The sequence below is a fragment of the Galendromus occidentalis genome, unplaced genomic scaffold (assembly GCF_000255335.2).
Source record: "Galendromus occidentalis unplaced genomic scaffold, Mocc_1.1 scf7180000077441, whole genome shotgun sequence".
In the NCBI taxonomy this organism is placed as follows: Eukaryota; Metazoa; Arthropoda; class Arachnida; order Mesostigmata; family Phytoseiidae; genus Galendromus; species Galendromus occidentalis.
This window is the reverse complement of record NW_003805429.1, coordinates 97,515-108,041: the sequence shown is the minus strand read 5'-3', so window position 1 is coordinate 108,041 and position 10,527 is coordinate 97,515. Positions and strand designations below refer to the sequence as shown.

Here is a 10,527-nt window from a genome sequence, read left to right as displayed (position 1 = left end):
TCGTGGCGCGGGCCAAGCTGCTAGTCCGATTGATTGCTTCAGGAGCTGGCCATTCCCGAGAGCCGAATTTTGAGGAGAAGTATGTATCATATCTCAAACAGCGAGCTCTCTGGCGTCGTAGGAAGCAGAAGCTGCGGTGCGCCCGACTTCGGACAACTCTGCCGAGGAGCAGAGATCATTCGCATCATCACCGCCTGTGCTGTTTGCTGGCCAAACCTCCTCGCCGATGAAGACCCGAGGATGATGATGACAACACTGAAGTTCTATCGCGTTCGAGTTCACTGTGAGATGTGAGACCCCTCGCGTTCGTCCGGTCGAGATTTCGTTTCGAAAACTAGGAGCGGAATGAGCTAGCCAAGGTAACTTTCTGCGGAATTTCTCCGGAAGCTGCTTGCTTCCGCCAGAGATGAAATGCTCCCGACTTGTTCGGGCAAATGCACAGCTGATCCGAATGGGGGCCGTGCGAGGCCCACAGCCGGTTTAGGCGAAGAAGAACACCGCTGAGAGTGCCGGTCCCGTGATTGCGAAAATCTGCAATGCCGCACAGCTTCAAGAGACCTCCAGGAGGTCCGATGCCGGTCGGCAGGAAACTACATTTTACCGTGGACGACCTGCCGATGCTCCGACGGTATTCGAAAATGCTCTGTGATTTCCTCGGAGAGTTCCAGTGGCTCATCGACGCCTTCGTTTTGGATTTCTTCCTCAAGAATCACTGGGAACTGGTCCCGGAAACGTGGACGACTGTCCTCGAACATATCTCGATCCCTCAGATCGCCGATTTCCTCAACGGGAGACCTCGTTTCCGGAAAGTCTCGCCCTTGTCATTCCTCTGCTTCCTGAAGCTATGCAAAACTCTTCCTCTCAGTCGACAGTCTATATTCGTTGCGGAACCTGTAGAAATGGACAACTACGCCTTCGAAGACACGAAATACCCCCTGACCAGCGCCTTCAAGCGTCACATGAAGGGCAAGAAACGTCACGAAATCGGTCGTCTAGCGAAAATGGCCACCGGTTTGTTCGAGAACGCCCGGGTCCGGCACGTACTCGACGTCGGCGGCGGTCAGGGCCATCTCTCCCGCCTGCTCTGTTTCGGTTACGGGATGCAGGTGGCCACCCTGGATGCGGAAGGGATATTGGTCGAGAAGGCGCAGGTGTTCGACAACAAAGTCACTCGAGATTTCGGCAGGCTCAAGTATCGCGAGAAAGTTGTGAAAGACGTTTTCCGACCGCCGGTGCATCTCGAAAGACTTATCGGAGTGTCGACGGCGGCCGAGGACGTCGAATACGTGACCAAACACGCTTGGGAAGACACCGACATCAATTTTGGTTTGATAGGATTGCACACCTGCGGAGATCTGGGTCCGACGATGTTCCGCCTCTTCGCCGAAAGCTCACAAGTCAAAGCCTTGGTGTCTGTCGGTTGCTGTTATCACAAAATGCATCATCTGTATCCGTTGAGCGCTGCTTTGTCCTCGCAGACACTCAGCTACGAGGCCAAAGAGGTAGCTTGTCACTCCATTGAAATCTACGTTACGAAACTTCTCGAGGAGAGTTTGTTCAAAGGCCAGATCCACTCCTTCAGAGCCGCACTCGAAGTTCTAATTGATAGACACCATCCCGAACTGAAGCACACCTCATTGTCGACGGTGAAGTTCGTCGAAGGGATGACTTTCGAAGACTACGCACCCAGAGCCTTGAAGAGAGTTCAGCACAATATCCCGGTGGAATTATTTTCGTCTCAGGAAATCAGGGACTATCTCAGTCAATGGATGCGAGTGGCGACGTTTTTCGCTCTGCGGCTCTGCATAGCCCCAACCATAGAGAGCATTCTGCACATGGATCGGGTTATGTATTTGCTCGAAGCCGGACATGAAGTGGATTACATTCCGCTATTCGAACCCACCGTATCACCTCGATGTCACGTCATCGCTGCGACCAAGAGGAAGATCTGAGCAGATGGCTAGTCTCATTCTGTCAAAGATACGCCATACGATGGATGTAAACAAGCTTTCACGAGCATGTGATCAACTCGATTCGTAGAGCTGTCGATACGCTAGTCGTAGCGGACAGATCTCACGGGGAGGACAAATTTTTCAGGAAGAGACTATCTTCGGTCTTTGTACAATAAGTATGTAGGAACAGCTCATCGATCGCGGCCGTGCGGGCTGTCCGACGAATTGGAAGGAGCTTGTTCGACGCTCGGTCGATTCACATGAGGATCTCTTCTTTCTGTATAGTACGCTTGTGTTCCATGGCAGAGCGAAGGGAAATCACGATCCAATAAATCATCGCCCATAATATATTGCAAAAGATCCTGAGTGTCTTCTTTCCGGGTTACAGATGGCTGAAGAACGAGCTGGGCTCGGCTCTCTGATCGAGGAGCTGACGACCACGGGGCGGAAGGAACTCGATAAGAACAAAATGAAGGAGCTCAAAACCCTTGTGAAGTGAGTCGACGCCTAAGCATCCGAGGTCTCGTAGACGGAATGCTCTTGGGCTCGTGGACGAGAATGCGGAGCGGAATGCCGTCGATGACTTTTTGCGTTGGACACCGGGCGAAGGAAAAAAAATCATTCTGGGGAATAGTCGGATGATGATGCGAGCGCACGAGTACTTGACCCTCGCATCTCGAGGGGAGAGTTCTGATCTTTCGAGAGGAGGATGTTAGACCCAAACACCGGTTCAAACCATTCCCTTTTCCATTTGTGATCCAATAGATCCTCCGATGATTCCCTGCAACAGGCGTGTTACCTGCTGATGACCCAATTGGAAAAAGACCACGCCGAAATACGAAGAAGTGCGGTATCGATCATCAATGAGCTCTTCAATCGATCTCACGTATTCCGAACCCTGCTCCTCGACCAATTCCAGGTCAGCTTTCTTTGACGTCGACACGTAGTGAAACGATGAAAACCTCTTTTTGAAGCGTGCGGGCTCGATCCTGCGCCGGTCGATTGATCATTGCCAGCTTCAATTTATTGTATTTGCGCTCAATACATTTGATACAGATCTTCCTCGAGCACACCGTGGAAACGAATCCGGACAATCCCCTTCCGAAACCTGTTCCGGTCGCCAGAGAGCTCAAAGCCCTGACTCTTCGTTTCGTCAAGGAATGGCACGCGAAATTCCATAGAGGCTATAAGTCGCTCTCTATCGCGGTGAACTATTTGAAGAACTTGAAGAGACTCGATTGGAATCAAAGCAACGAGACCGTGGGGAATCCGGCACCGGCTGTACATTCGAATGAATACATGCAGAGAATGCAGGTGAGGCTCTTCCGGAAACAACGTCCCGAATGCACCTAGGATCATTCCTCAAGCGCGAGGAACAGGACTGTAACGCAGCGTAAATCTTCATCGCAGAAAGAACGAGCGCAGAATATTTGCGACCAATTCGACGAAAATCGGGACACCATGGAGGGAAGTCTGACCGAGCTTGAGAATTCTCTCCAACTTCTGCTATCGTCGGTGGCCGATCCATTGAACTTCCTGAATTCGACCGACCCGGACCAGCGTACGTATTCTGATGACAATCATCCTCAGTGGAGCGGACGGTGGAAGCGCACTGGAGATCGAGCTAGCATCACAGTATCAATGATTGCATCGCGTCTAACATCTACATCTACGTTGGCATCGAGAGCCTAATCGACGTCTGACCAAAATTATTTTGTTGAATCCCCAGCCGGACCCAGTCGGGTCCAGGACAGGGACGAGAGACTCCGCGCTCACGGGCTCGTCAAGAACTATTCACTCACTGTGGAAATACGACCGGAGATAAAGATCGTCGAAACATCCGACAATGCCGACTTGGTTTCCAATTTGAAGGAGTTACGGAAAGTCTTGAAAGACAACCACCTACCACAAGTGCAGAAATGGCTGAAGGTGAGTCTCCGGTTCCTAATCTGCAACAATCTGGACAGTCGCCGAGGAAACTATCATATTCACTATCATTCCATGGGTAGCATACATATGTTCAAAAACCGTCTGGGTTCGAATCAACTCTTTATTGAAAGTCGGTACTGAAGCTTGAAGAATGCTCCAGACGGGAGTATCACGGTCAGCGCTGCGATTTCAACTCGGTAGAGATGAGAAGTCCGCTCGGAATGATCTCTGATCAATGGCGTACTTGTTGTCTGCCTGACACTCGTAATTTCCCGAGTCCATTTGGCGGGCGGGATCGATCTCGAGTTTCGACTTTATGCGGTTCTCTTGTTGTTGCCATTCGGAAATCTGAAAATCAAGGATCGTCAAATTCCGCTGATCCGAGGAGTCTCCCGGAGGGAATCGACTGCTGTTACTGACCTGCGAATACGGATGTCCCAAGAGCTCGACGCCGTCTTTGAACCACGTGATTTTGGGTCGCGGTAGTCCCCGTGCGACACAAACGAATATGATCTTATGCCCGAGGAAGAATTCATAGTCGAAGTGGGAAGCTTTTTCGATCACTGCGCCCTGGAACGAGGCCGAGAGCTGACTCATTCTCACGCAAGGCAACGGGAGTCGATACCTCAGTCGTATAGTTTACATAGGACTAGAAGCCCAGACGTAGAATCTGTTCTACATTTGGATTGTCGTAGTAGTCCTTGCGCTTGGTGTTCTGGAAAAAGATGAAGCGCGAGCTCCCTGAGCCTTTGCGGGATCGACCACGGCCTCGTCCTTTTGCTGCATACGTGAAGTGCACAACGCCCGCGATCATCACTGCAAGTACTAGCCATCTGCAACCTTTCATTTCGAACTGAAATTCGAAATCTCTCTGAGCTCCTGAGTTCTCGATCTTATGACAGCCGGTTCGAGGCTCACTTGCGGTGCCATAATCGTCGAGAGGACATCGAAACGTACGCTGAACCGATGTGACCACTTATCTGAGACTGACAGCGCGATTAAACGCGTCCTTGAGTCGTCGGATGAGTTGACGTCGGAGAGGTCTGTGGTGGGCGAGAACAATTAGTGAGTATCGATCTAGATTGGCCCGAAAAAAACATGATTACGAGCGGGCAACGAAAACCCGTTTTCAGTTCGAGGGCTTTCGTGGGGAAAATAATGCTGAACATTTGGAAAGTCCTCCCGTCCGTATTCCGGACGAGAGAACAAATTACGTACGACTTCAGAAAGATGGAATAATCATCCGCGCGCGACTTCCGAGCAATCTATCCAACATTCACGGACTAGTTATGCCTGGGATAAAATCTTTTCCATGCTGCTTTTTCGCAGAGTTTGAGCAAACTTCACGGAGCTCCGCCCGAGCAAATTCGCCGACTGATAGATCTCAAGGAACGTATGGAGAGACTAGACACTAAGCTGGATGATTTGAAAATCGAGATTCCTATCAGAACCGAAGGTCAGGGCGGGGACTCTTCGGACGATGAAAGCGACTTCGAAGAAGTTGAAGAAAAACTGCTCGAGGACCATATACCGCCCGTTTTGAGAGCCGAATACGGTGAGTTGATTCCTTGCGAGTTTGTCCGAGCATATCGCTTCGAAATATACGAAGATTTACATCGCTCCTCCACTAATTAGGCAGAATTAGGCAGAATAACCAATCAGGCAGAATAATTATGATTCTGCTTCCATTCAGGCCTAGAGCCGCTACCCGAAAAGACCTCATCGAAACCCAAACGGAACGTAATGGAAGAAGAAATCGACCCAACGTCTCGAGCCGCTCAATACAAGCGACTCGTTGAGAGATTCTCTCGTCAGGCGAAGCGGAAAAAGGGAGAAGATACCAAAAATGCGATCTTCAAGAAAATTCGAAAGGAATCGACGCCGACGGAAGCCCCGCAGGCGAACATTGTGAAGAAGGAGCACGAGTTCAAGAAACCGGAGCCGAAAGTTCTGAAAGAGCCGAAACCAGTCGAGCCTGTCGCAGGAACCTCGAAAGGGAATCGAGACGCACACGTCTCCAGCCGAAAAGAGGAGCTCCTCAAGAAAGCTCCGAAAAGGAATTTCGATCTCGATCTATATCATTGGGAGGACGAAAAACTAGAAACTGCCGTTCAAGTAAGTGAAACGAGACACGGAGTTACATGAGGAATGACACACATCTGAAGAACTCCGTTTAGTGTACGGGGCGGAGCTTGAGCTCCCGGGAAATCTTGAAAATCGTTTTCCAGGTGATCCCGATCGAGTCTCCGAATGGCTATCTGAAACCACGAGACGATGACCAAGTGAACGAAATCCAAAAACGGATCGGAGAGGCGATGGTCAGAGAGAGGAAAATCGACTTTAGCGGCACTTTCGAAGCTGTTAAATGGAGCTGCAGAGCTCCTCTGCCATCAGGGAAACTGTGTCCACGAAAGGATCGGTTTAAGGTTCGCATCCAAGCGCAAGCAGTCCTACATCAAACATACTCAGATGTCTCCGCAGATCTTCGCGTTCGATCCCCGAGATCATTTTTTCAGTGTCCATTCCATGGCAAAATAATCGCTCGAGATGAGTCGGGAAGAGCGAGCAACCCCGATGAAGAACATTTGCAGCCGTCGACCTCTTCTCAGCTGGATTGGCAGGACCCCGGGCTGCTGCGGGATATAGAGGCCGAGATCGGCATAGATCTCACCATGCCCAAAAAAGGTCAAAGGAAGAAGAAGAAGGTGAGCTTGGTGTCGCAGGAGCAGCCGTAAGAGAATTCATGCATTCGACATTTCTTCATGTGCTCCTCCTGCAGAGCTTCTTCTAACCCGACGCCTCATTCATTTCATTTTTCAGGATAAGGAAGGGTTATCAGATATCAAAAAAGCTGAAAATACAACCCGGCGACGTTTGGAGAAGAGGGTTTTCGAAAAGTAAGTACCTGATTGAATTACCTGCTTCAATTTACTCCGACGGAGTCTCAAGAAAATCCGTCATCAAGCTCCCATCTAAGTCGACAGTGATTGTCGTGTCCTCCCGTCCACGAATCTTATATGGCCAATATCACGCGTCAATAACCAAATCATTCGATTCAGAGCTTCTGTCAGAAGAGTCGCATCCGCGCTGGACGCTCTGGATAGTCGGAAATACGATGATAAGTTCGGGGATCAGTGGAACTATTCCTGATCATCGACGACTTTCAATCGCCTTGATCTCGAGATCTCTGAGTTATGGAATATTCGCTCTATCCGGCAGCTGGAACGAACGTTTGAAGCTTTCGTTCGAGGACGTCAGATGGCGCCGTAGTATGAGCCTCCGTCGACGTGTGTACTAAAGGGCGGGTTCTCCAGACTTCCTCCGGCCGGAGCAGCTCACCGCGGTTGGACGATGCGTGATTTCAAGAATAAAGTGTGAATACTTCAGTTTTTAACCCTTTGACTATTTTATTCCGAGTCATCGCCTGACACTATGCTAAGAATCTATCCGTCCTGACGGGCCCTTGCATTTGGGCAGCTAAACTATCAAATTTCGACCCATATTGCCGGTCCTGGTGACCCTGCTCATGAAAGCGATTCTCTCATCACTAAGTGAGAGAATCCCACCGTATCGAATGGCGCCTCGTATCTCTGATAACTCGATTTCGGCCTCCCATGAATCGCCAAAGCGAAACTCATCGTTGAGCACTGGAGGACCAACCACTCCGCCAACCCTGTACCTCATCTTCACGAGAGAATAATCTCGTTCGTCGCCGCGAACTCAAATATACTCCCACGTTTATGGAGACGCCGGCGCCGCACCGCAGGCTCATATTCCGTGATGGGATCACGCGAAACTGCGTCCGAGTATGGAGATATACTTCTCTGCCAGCTCTTCATGTGATTCGATTTGTGTCAGCGTTCTGCTCTCTCTCAACATGCAGCTCTCACTCGAGCGTGATCATTCTTTCGTGGACTTGCTCCGGCGCCATAGAGAAGTGTCTGCCGATTCGGGCGCATTTTTCCCGCCCGACCGAAGCCTCAACGTTGTCATCTACCAGTTGCTGGTTTGTCACGCTCTTGTTACCGCATCGTTTCCCGCCGATTCTCGATCGGAGATTGACTTCGCATTCAGTGTTCGTTTGATACTCGTCTATCACCGCGTGAGGTCGAGTGATAAACTCCGTTTTCAAAGACCGATTTCCCGATTCAACTGAAGGAAGAACCACCCTCAGTATCGAAGGTAGAAAGCGTTTTTTTCGGTTTTCGCTTCTCCGGGACGTGCTCCGACCTGTTGGGTACTGTCGAACTGAATGGGCTATTGCGGTCATACGCATCTCCGCTTACAATTTCCTCTTACCTTGAAAGCCATTCGTTACCCCAAGGCTTGAGATACGAATTTCCGATGAGGGATTCATGCCGAGTTTCTAGACCACCAGCCGGAATCTTATTTTGTAAATACCGGCGATCGGAGAGTTTCCGATTCACACATACCGGCTCGTCTATTTCAGGATGGCCAAAGTTCATGTCTGCAACGTTCTCGTATACGACAACCCTTCGGCGTTCCTGAAGCCCTTCCAATTCGAAATTACCTTCGAATGCATAGAGGACCTCAAAGAAGATCTTGAATGGAAGATTATCTACGTTGGAAGTGCGGAAAGTGAACAATATGATCAGGTACGGCGAAGCAATCCATTACCGCTAGCCGGCTCACATTGATTGTCGGTCCTCGAGTGAACGTCTCATGAGTTTATGTCCCGAACGGCGTCGATGAAAATTACGGATTCCAAAATCAGGTGTTGGACACAATTCTGGTCGGACCGGTCCCAGAGGGTAGGCATATGTTCGTCTTCACCGCGGATCCACCAAACCCGTCGCGAATCCCGATGCAGGACCTCGTCGGCGTCACAGTTGTCCTCTTGACATGTTCGTACAAAGAAAAAGAGTTCATCAGAGTCGGGTGAGTCTTAGCCTCGATTCGATTAGCAGTTCTTCGGAAAATGTATCTCCAAAACTCATGAAGATATTTTCTCTTGATTCCATCGATCAAGACGAGGAGTTGATCGATGGAAGAATAGCGGAACAGCAAAGATCGCTCTCCGCCATCCTTTCTATTCCGCCGCTTACACGCTGTAGATGCCGGCGAATAGGATGCGGAAGTGTTCGCACGTGCTTAGGGATCGGAAATCAAGTGCTCCTCGATTTCTCAGGTACTATGTCAACGTTGATTACGCCGATGCTGAACTCAAGGAAAATCCACCGGCCACACCCGTGTACGAGAAACTCGTTCGCAACATTCTGGCAACGAATCCTCGGGTGACAAGATTCAAGATCGATTGGGACGACCAGGTAGGTGTTCTCTTCATTTAGAGGAAAAGGAGAAAAGGAATTCCTCCGTTCGACTCGACGTCTAGAGCTTTCCGGACATTTGTCATACAAATATTAAGGTTATCAGTTTCGAGGAGGGTCGTCTTCGTGACCGATTGTTCAATCAAGAGCTTCCCGACGCGAATGATTGACCGCAAAGTCTCGTGTTTGCGACCTCATCCCACCATGAGGTGTCCTCGGTCGACGGGCCCGCTGTCAGAAGCCTTCAATTATCCATGATAAGCGTGATTTCTGATTTTTCTAGGAGGCCGTCAATCAGGAGAATGTTCCGCCCACGACCAGCGCAGCTTCCCTGAACGCTCACGAGGACCCCTTCGGCCCCCTGAAAAATCCTGTCGCGACTTCGAAGAGCGAGGAAAGCTCAATGGAAGTTATCTAGCCCAATTGAATCCGCGCCCTGTGAGCTACCGACGACTTCGAAACTCTCGGAGGACACAGCGAGGATAACTATATGCAGAATTCGGAAGTTTGGGTTTCGCCACTTTTTGTACTACGATTCGCTACATATCGTCCGCAACGACTAGAAACTCGTCGAACGAATCCCGGGGACGTCGGTGTGCATCGCATGAATCGATGGTGTCACATGTAGATGTTGACGAAAAGGTGTCGAAAGCTGCGAATTTGATTAGCTTGTGAATATACTGTATATAAAGAGCGACAAAGGGCGGTAGAGCAAACTCATCATAATAGAAAAGAGATAATTGTGAGCGTTGAACTCACTTCCGGATAATTGAACCCACAAACACTCGGAGAAGAACCCGATGGCAGTGTCAGGAGAGGCGAGTTATTTTGTACGTCCAGTACTGCCCAATACAGAAGTAGTCATTTTTGTATTTATTACTGACATTTGGTCGACTAAGAATAATAATCGATCTCTCGAATTCGAACTTTGTCAGAACCGTGCAAGGATAGAGGCATGAGAACAAGCAAAAATAAAAGCGACGCTTCATCGCGCCAGGTCACCGTCATGAGAGAAGTGCTTCTTCCCTTCGAAGCGAAGCCATCTCCCGAGGTTTTAAGAAATCGCCTCTTTAATTCCCTATGTTCTGACTCTGAAAGCTCCCTGTGTCCTCGAGAAGTTCGGCCAACACGAGAGGAGAACCTTAAATTCGGAAGTTCAAGTAACTGTGTTCAAACCCTCGGCTGCGAATTTCTGCTGTGTCGAAGCCTAACGGGACTTCTGTATCCATTTCGGCAGCGGGATTCGCCGATGATCCCAGCGGTCCTTGATGTTCCGAAGTCATGGAAAATGAATGATCGATATTTGGCGCCTACCGATTATTCGCCCAGCCATGGGTCGAAGTCGGTCCCATGCCACA

General features: G+C 49.8%; 4 protein-coding genes across 4 annotated transcripts; 3 read left to right on the top strand and 1 right to left on the bottom strand.

Moving 5' to 3' along the window:
• The first annotated feature begins 228 nt into the window (after nucleotides 1-228).
• Nucleotides 229-7,275, top strand: LOC100906742 (UV-stimulated scaffold protein A). Its single transcript, XM_029111453.1, has 12 exons — nucleotides 229-359; nucleotides 2,341-2,447; nucleotides 2,718-2,871; nucleotides 3,009-3,266; nucleotides 3,363-3,513; nucleotides 3,682-3,881; nucleotides 5,211-5,436; nucleotides 5,575-5,996; nucleotides 6,110-6,307; nucleotides 6,398-6,586; nucleotides 6,702-6,778; nucleotides 6,941-7,275. The coding sequence occupies exons 2-12, from the start codon at nucleotides 2,341-2,343 to the stop codon at nucleotides 7,029-7,031; spliced, it is 2,073 nt and encodes a 690-aa protein (XP_028967286.1). The 5' UTR covers nucleotides 229-359; the 3' UTR covers nucleotides 7,032-7,275.
• LOC100907175 (protein RRNAD1-like) lies at nucleotides 518-1,952 on the top strand. The gene has a single exon (XM_003743232.2). It carries the CDS (start codon nucleotides 537-539, stop codon nucleotides 1,950-1,952), a length of 1,416 nt encoding a protein of 471 aa, XP_003743280.1. The 5' UTR covers nucleotides 518-536.
• LOC100906884 (immunoglobulin domain-containing protein oig-4) lies at nucleotides 3,993-4,491 on the bottom strand. Its single transcript, XM_018639508.1, has 2 exons — nucleotides 4,302-4,491; nucleotides 3,993-4,229 (listed from the first exon to the last, which is right to left on the bottom strand). The coding sequence occupies exons 1-2, from the start codon at nucleotides 4,476-4,478 to the stop codon at nucleotides 4,071-4,073; spliced, it is 336 nt and encodes a 111-aa protein (XP_018495024.1). The 5' UTR covers nucleotides 4,479-4,491; the 3' UTR covers nucleotides 3,993-4,070.
• Nucleotides 7,276-7,896: 621 nt separating the features above from the next.
• Nucleotides 7,897-10,177, top strand: asf1 (histone chaperone asf1). Its single transcript, XM_003743219.2, has 5 exons — nucleotides 7,897-8,063; nucleotides 8,332-8,497; nucleotides 8,617-8,780; nucleotides 9,031-9,169; nucleotides 9,453-10,177. The coding sequence occupies exons 2-5, from the start codon at nucleotides 8,333-8,335 to the stop codon at nucleotides 9,585-9,587; spliced, it is 603 nt and encodes a 200-aa protein (XP_003743267.1). The 5' UTR covers nucleotides 7,897-8,063; nucleotide 8,332; the 3' UTR covers nucleotides 9,588-10,177.
• The last annotated feature ends 350 nt before the right edge of the window (nucleotides 10,178-10,527 follow it).

Coding starts and splice junctions, on each gene's coding strand:
- LOC100907175 (XM_003743232.2), top strand. CDS start 537: ATGCCGCACAGCTTCAAGAGACCTCCAGGAGGTCCGATGCCGGTCGGC.
- LOC100906742 (XM_029111453.1), top strand. CDS start 2,341: ATGGCTGAAGAACGAGCTGGGCTCGGCTCTCTGATCGAGGAGCTGACG. Junction 2,872..3,008: donor TGCTCCTCGACCAATTCCAG/GTCAGCTTTCTT, acceptor CATTTGATACAG/ATCTTCCTCGAGCACACCGT. Junction 6,779..6,940: donor GAGAAGAGGGTTTTCGAAAA/GTAAGTACCTGA, acceptor CATTCGATTCAG/AGCTTCTGTCAGAAGAGTCG.
- LOC100906884 (XM_018639508.1), bottom strand. CDS start 4,478: ATGAGTCAGCTCTCGGCCTCGTTCCAGGGCGCAGTGATCGAAAAAGCT. Junction 4,230..4,301: donor TGGGACATCCGTATTCGCAG/GTCAGTAACAGC, acceptor CTTGATTTTCAG/ATTTCCGAATGGCAACAACA.
- asf1 (XM_003743219.2), top strand. CDS start 8,333: ATGGCCAAAGTTCATGTCTGCAACGTTCTCGTATACGACAACCCTTCG. Junction 8,498..8,616: donor AAAGTGAACAATATGATCAG/GTACGGCGAAGC, acceptor TTCCAAAATCAG/GTGTTGGACACAATTCTGGT. Junction 9,170..9,452: donor AGATCGATTGGGACGACCAG/GTAGGTGTTCTC, acceptor TGATTTTTCTAG/GAGGCCGTCAATCAGGAGAA.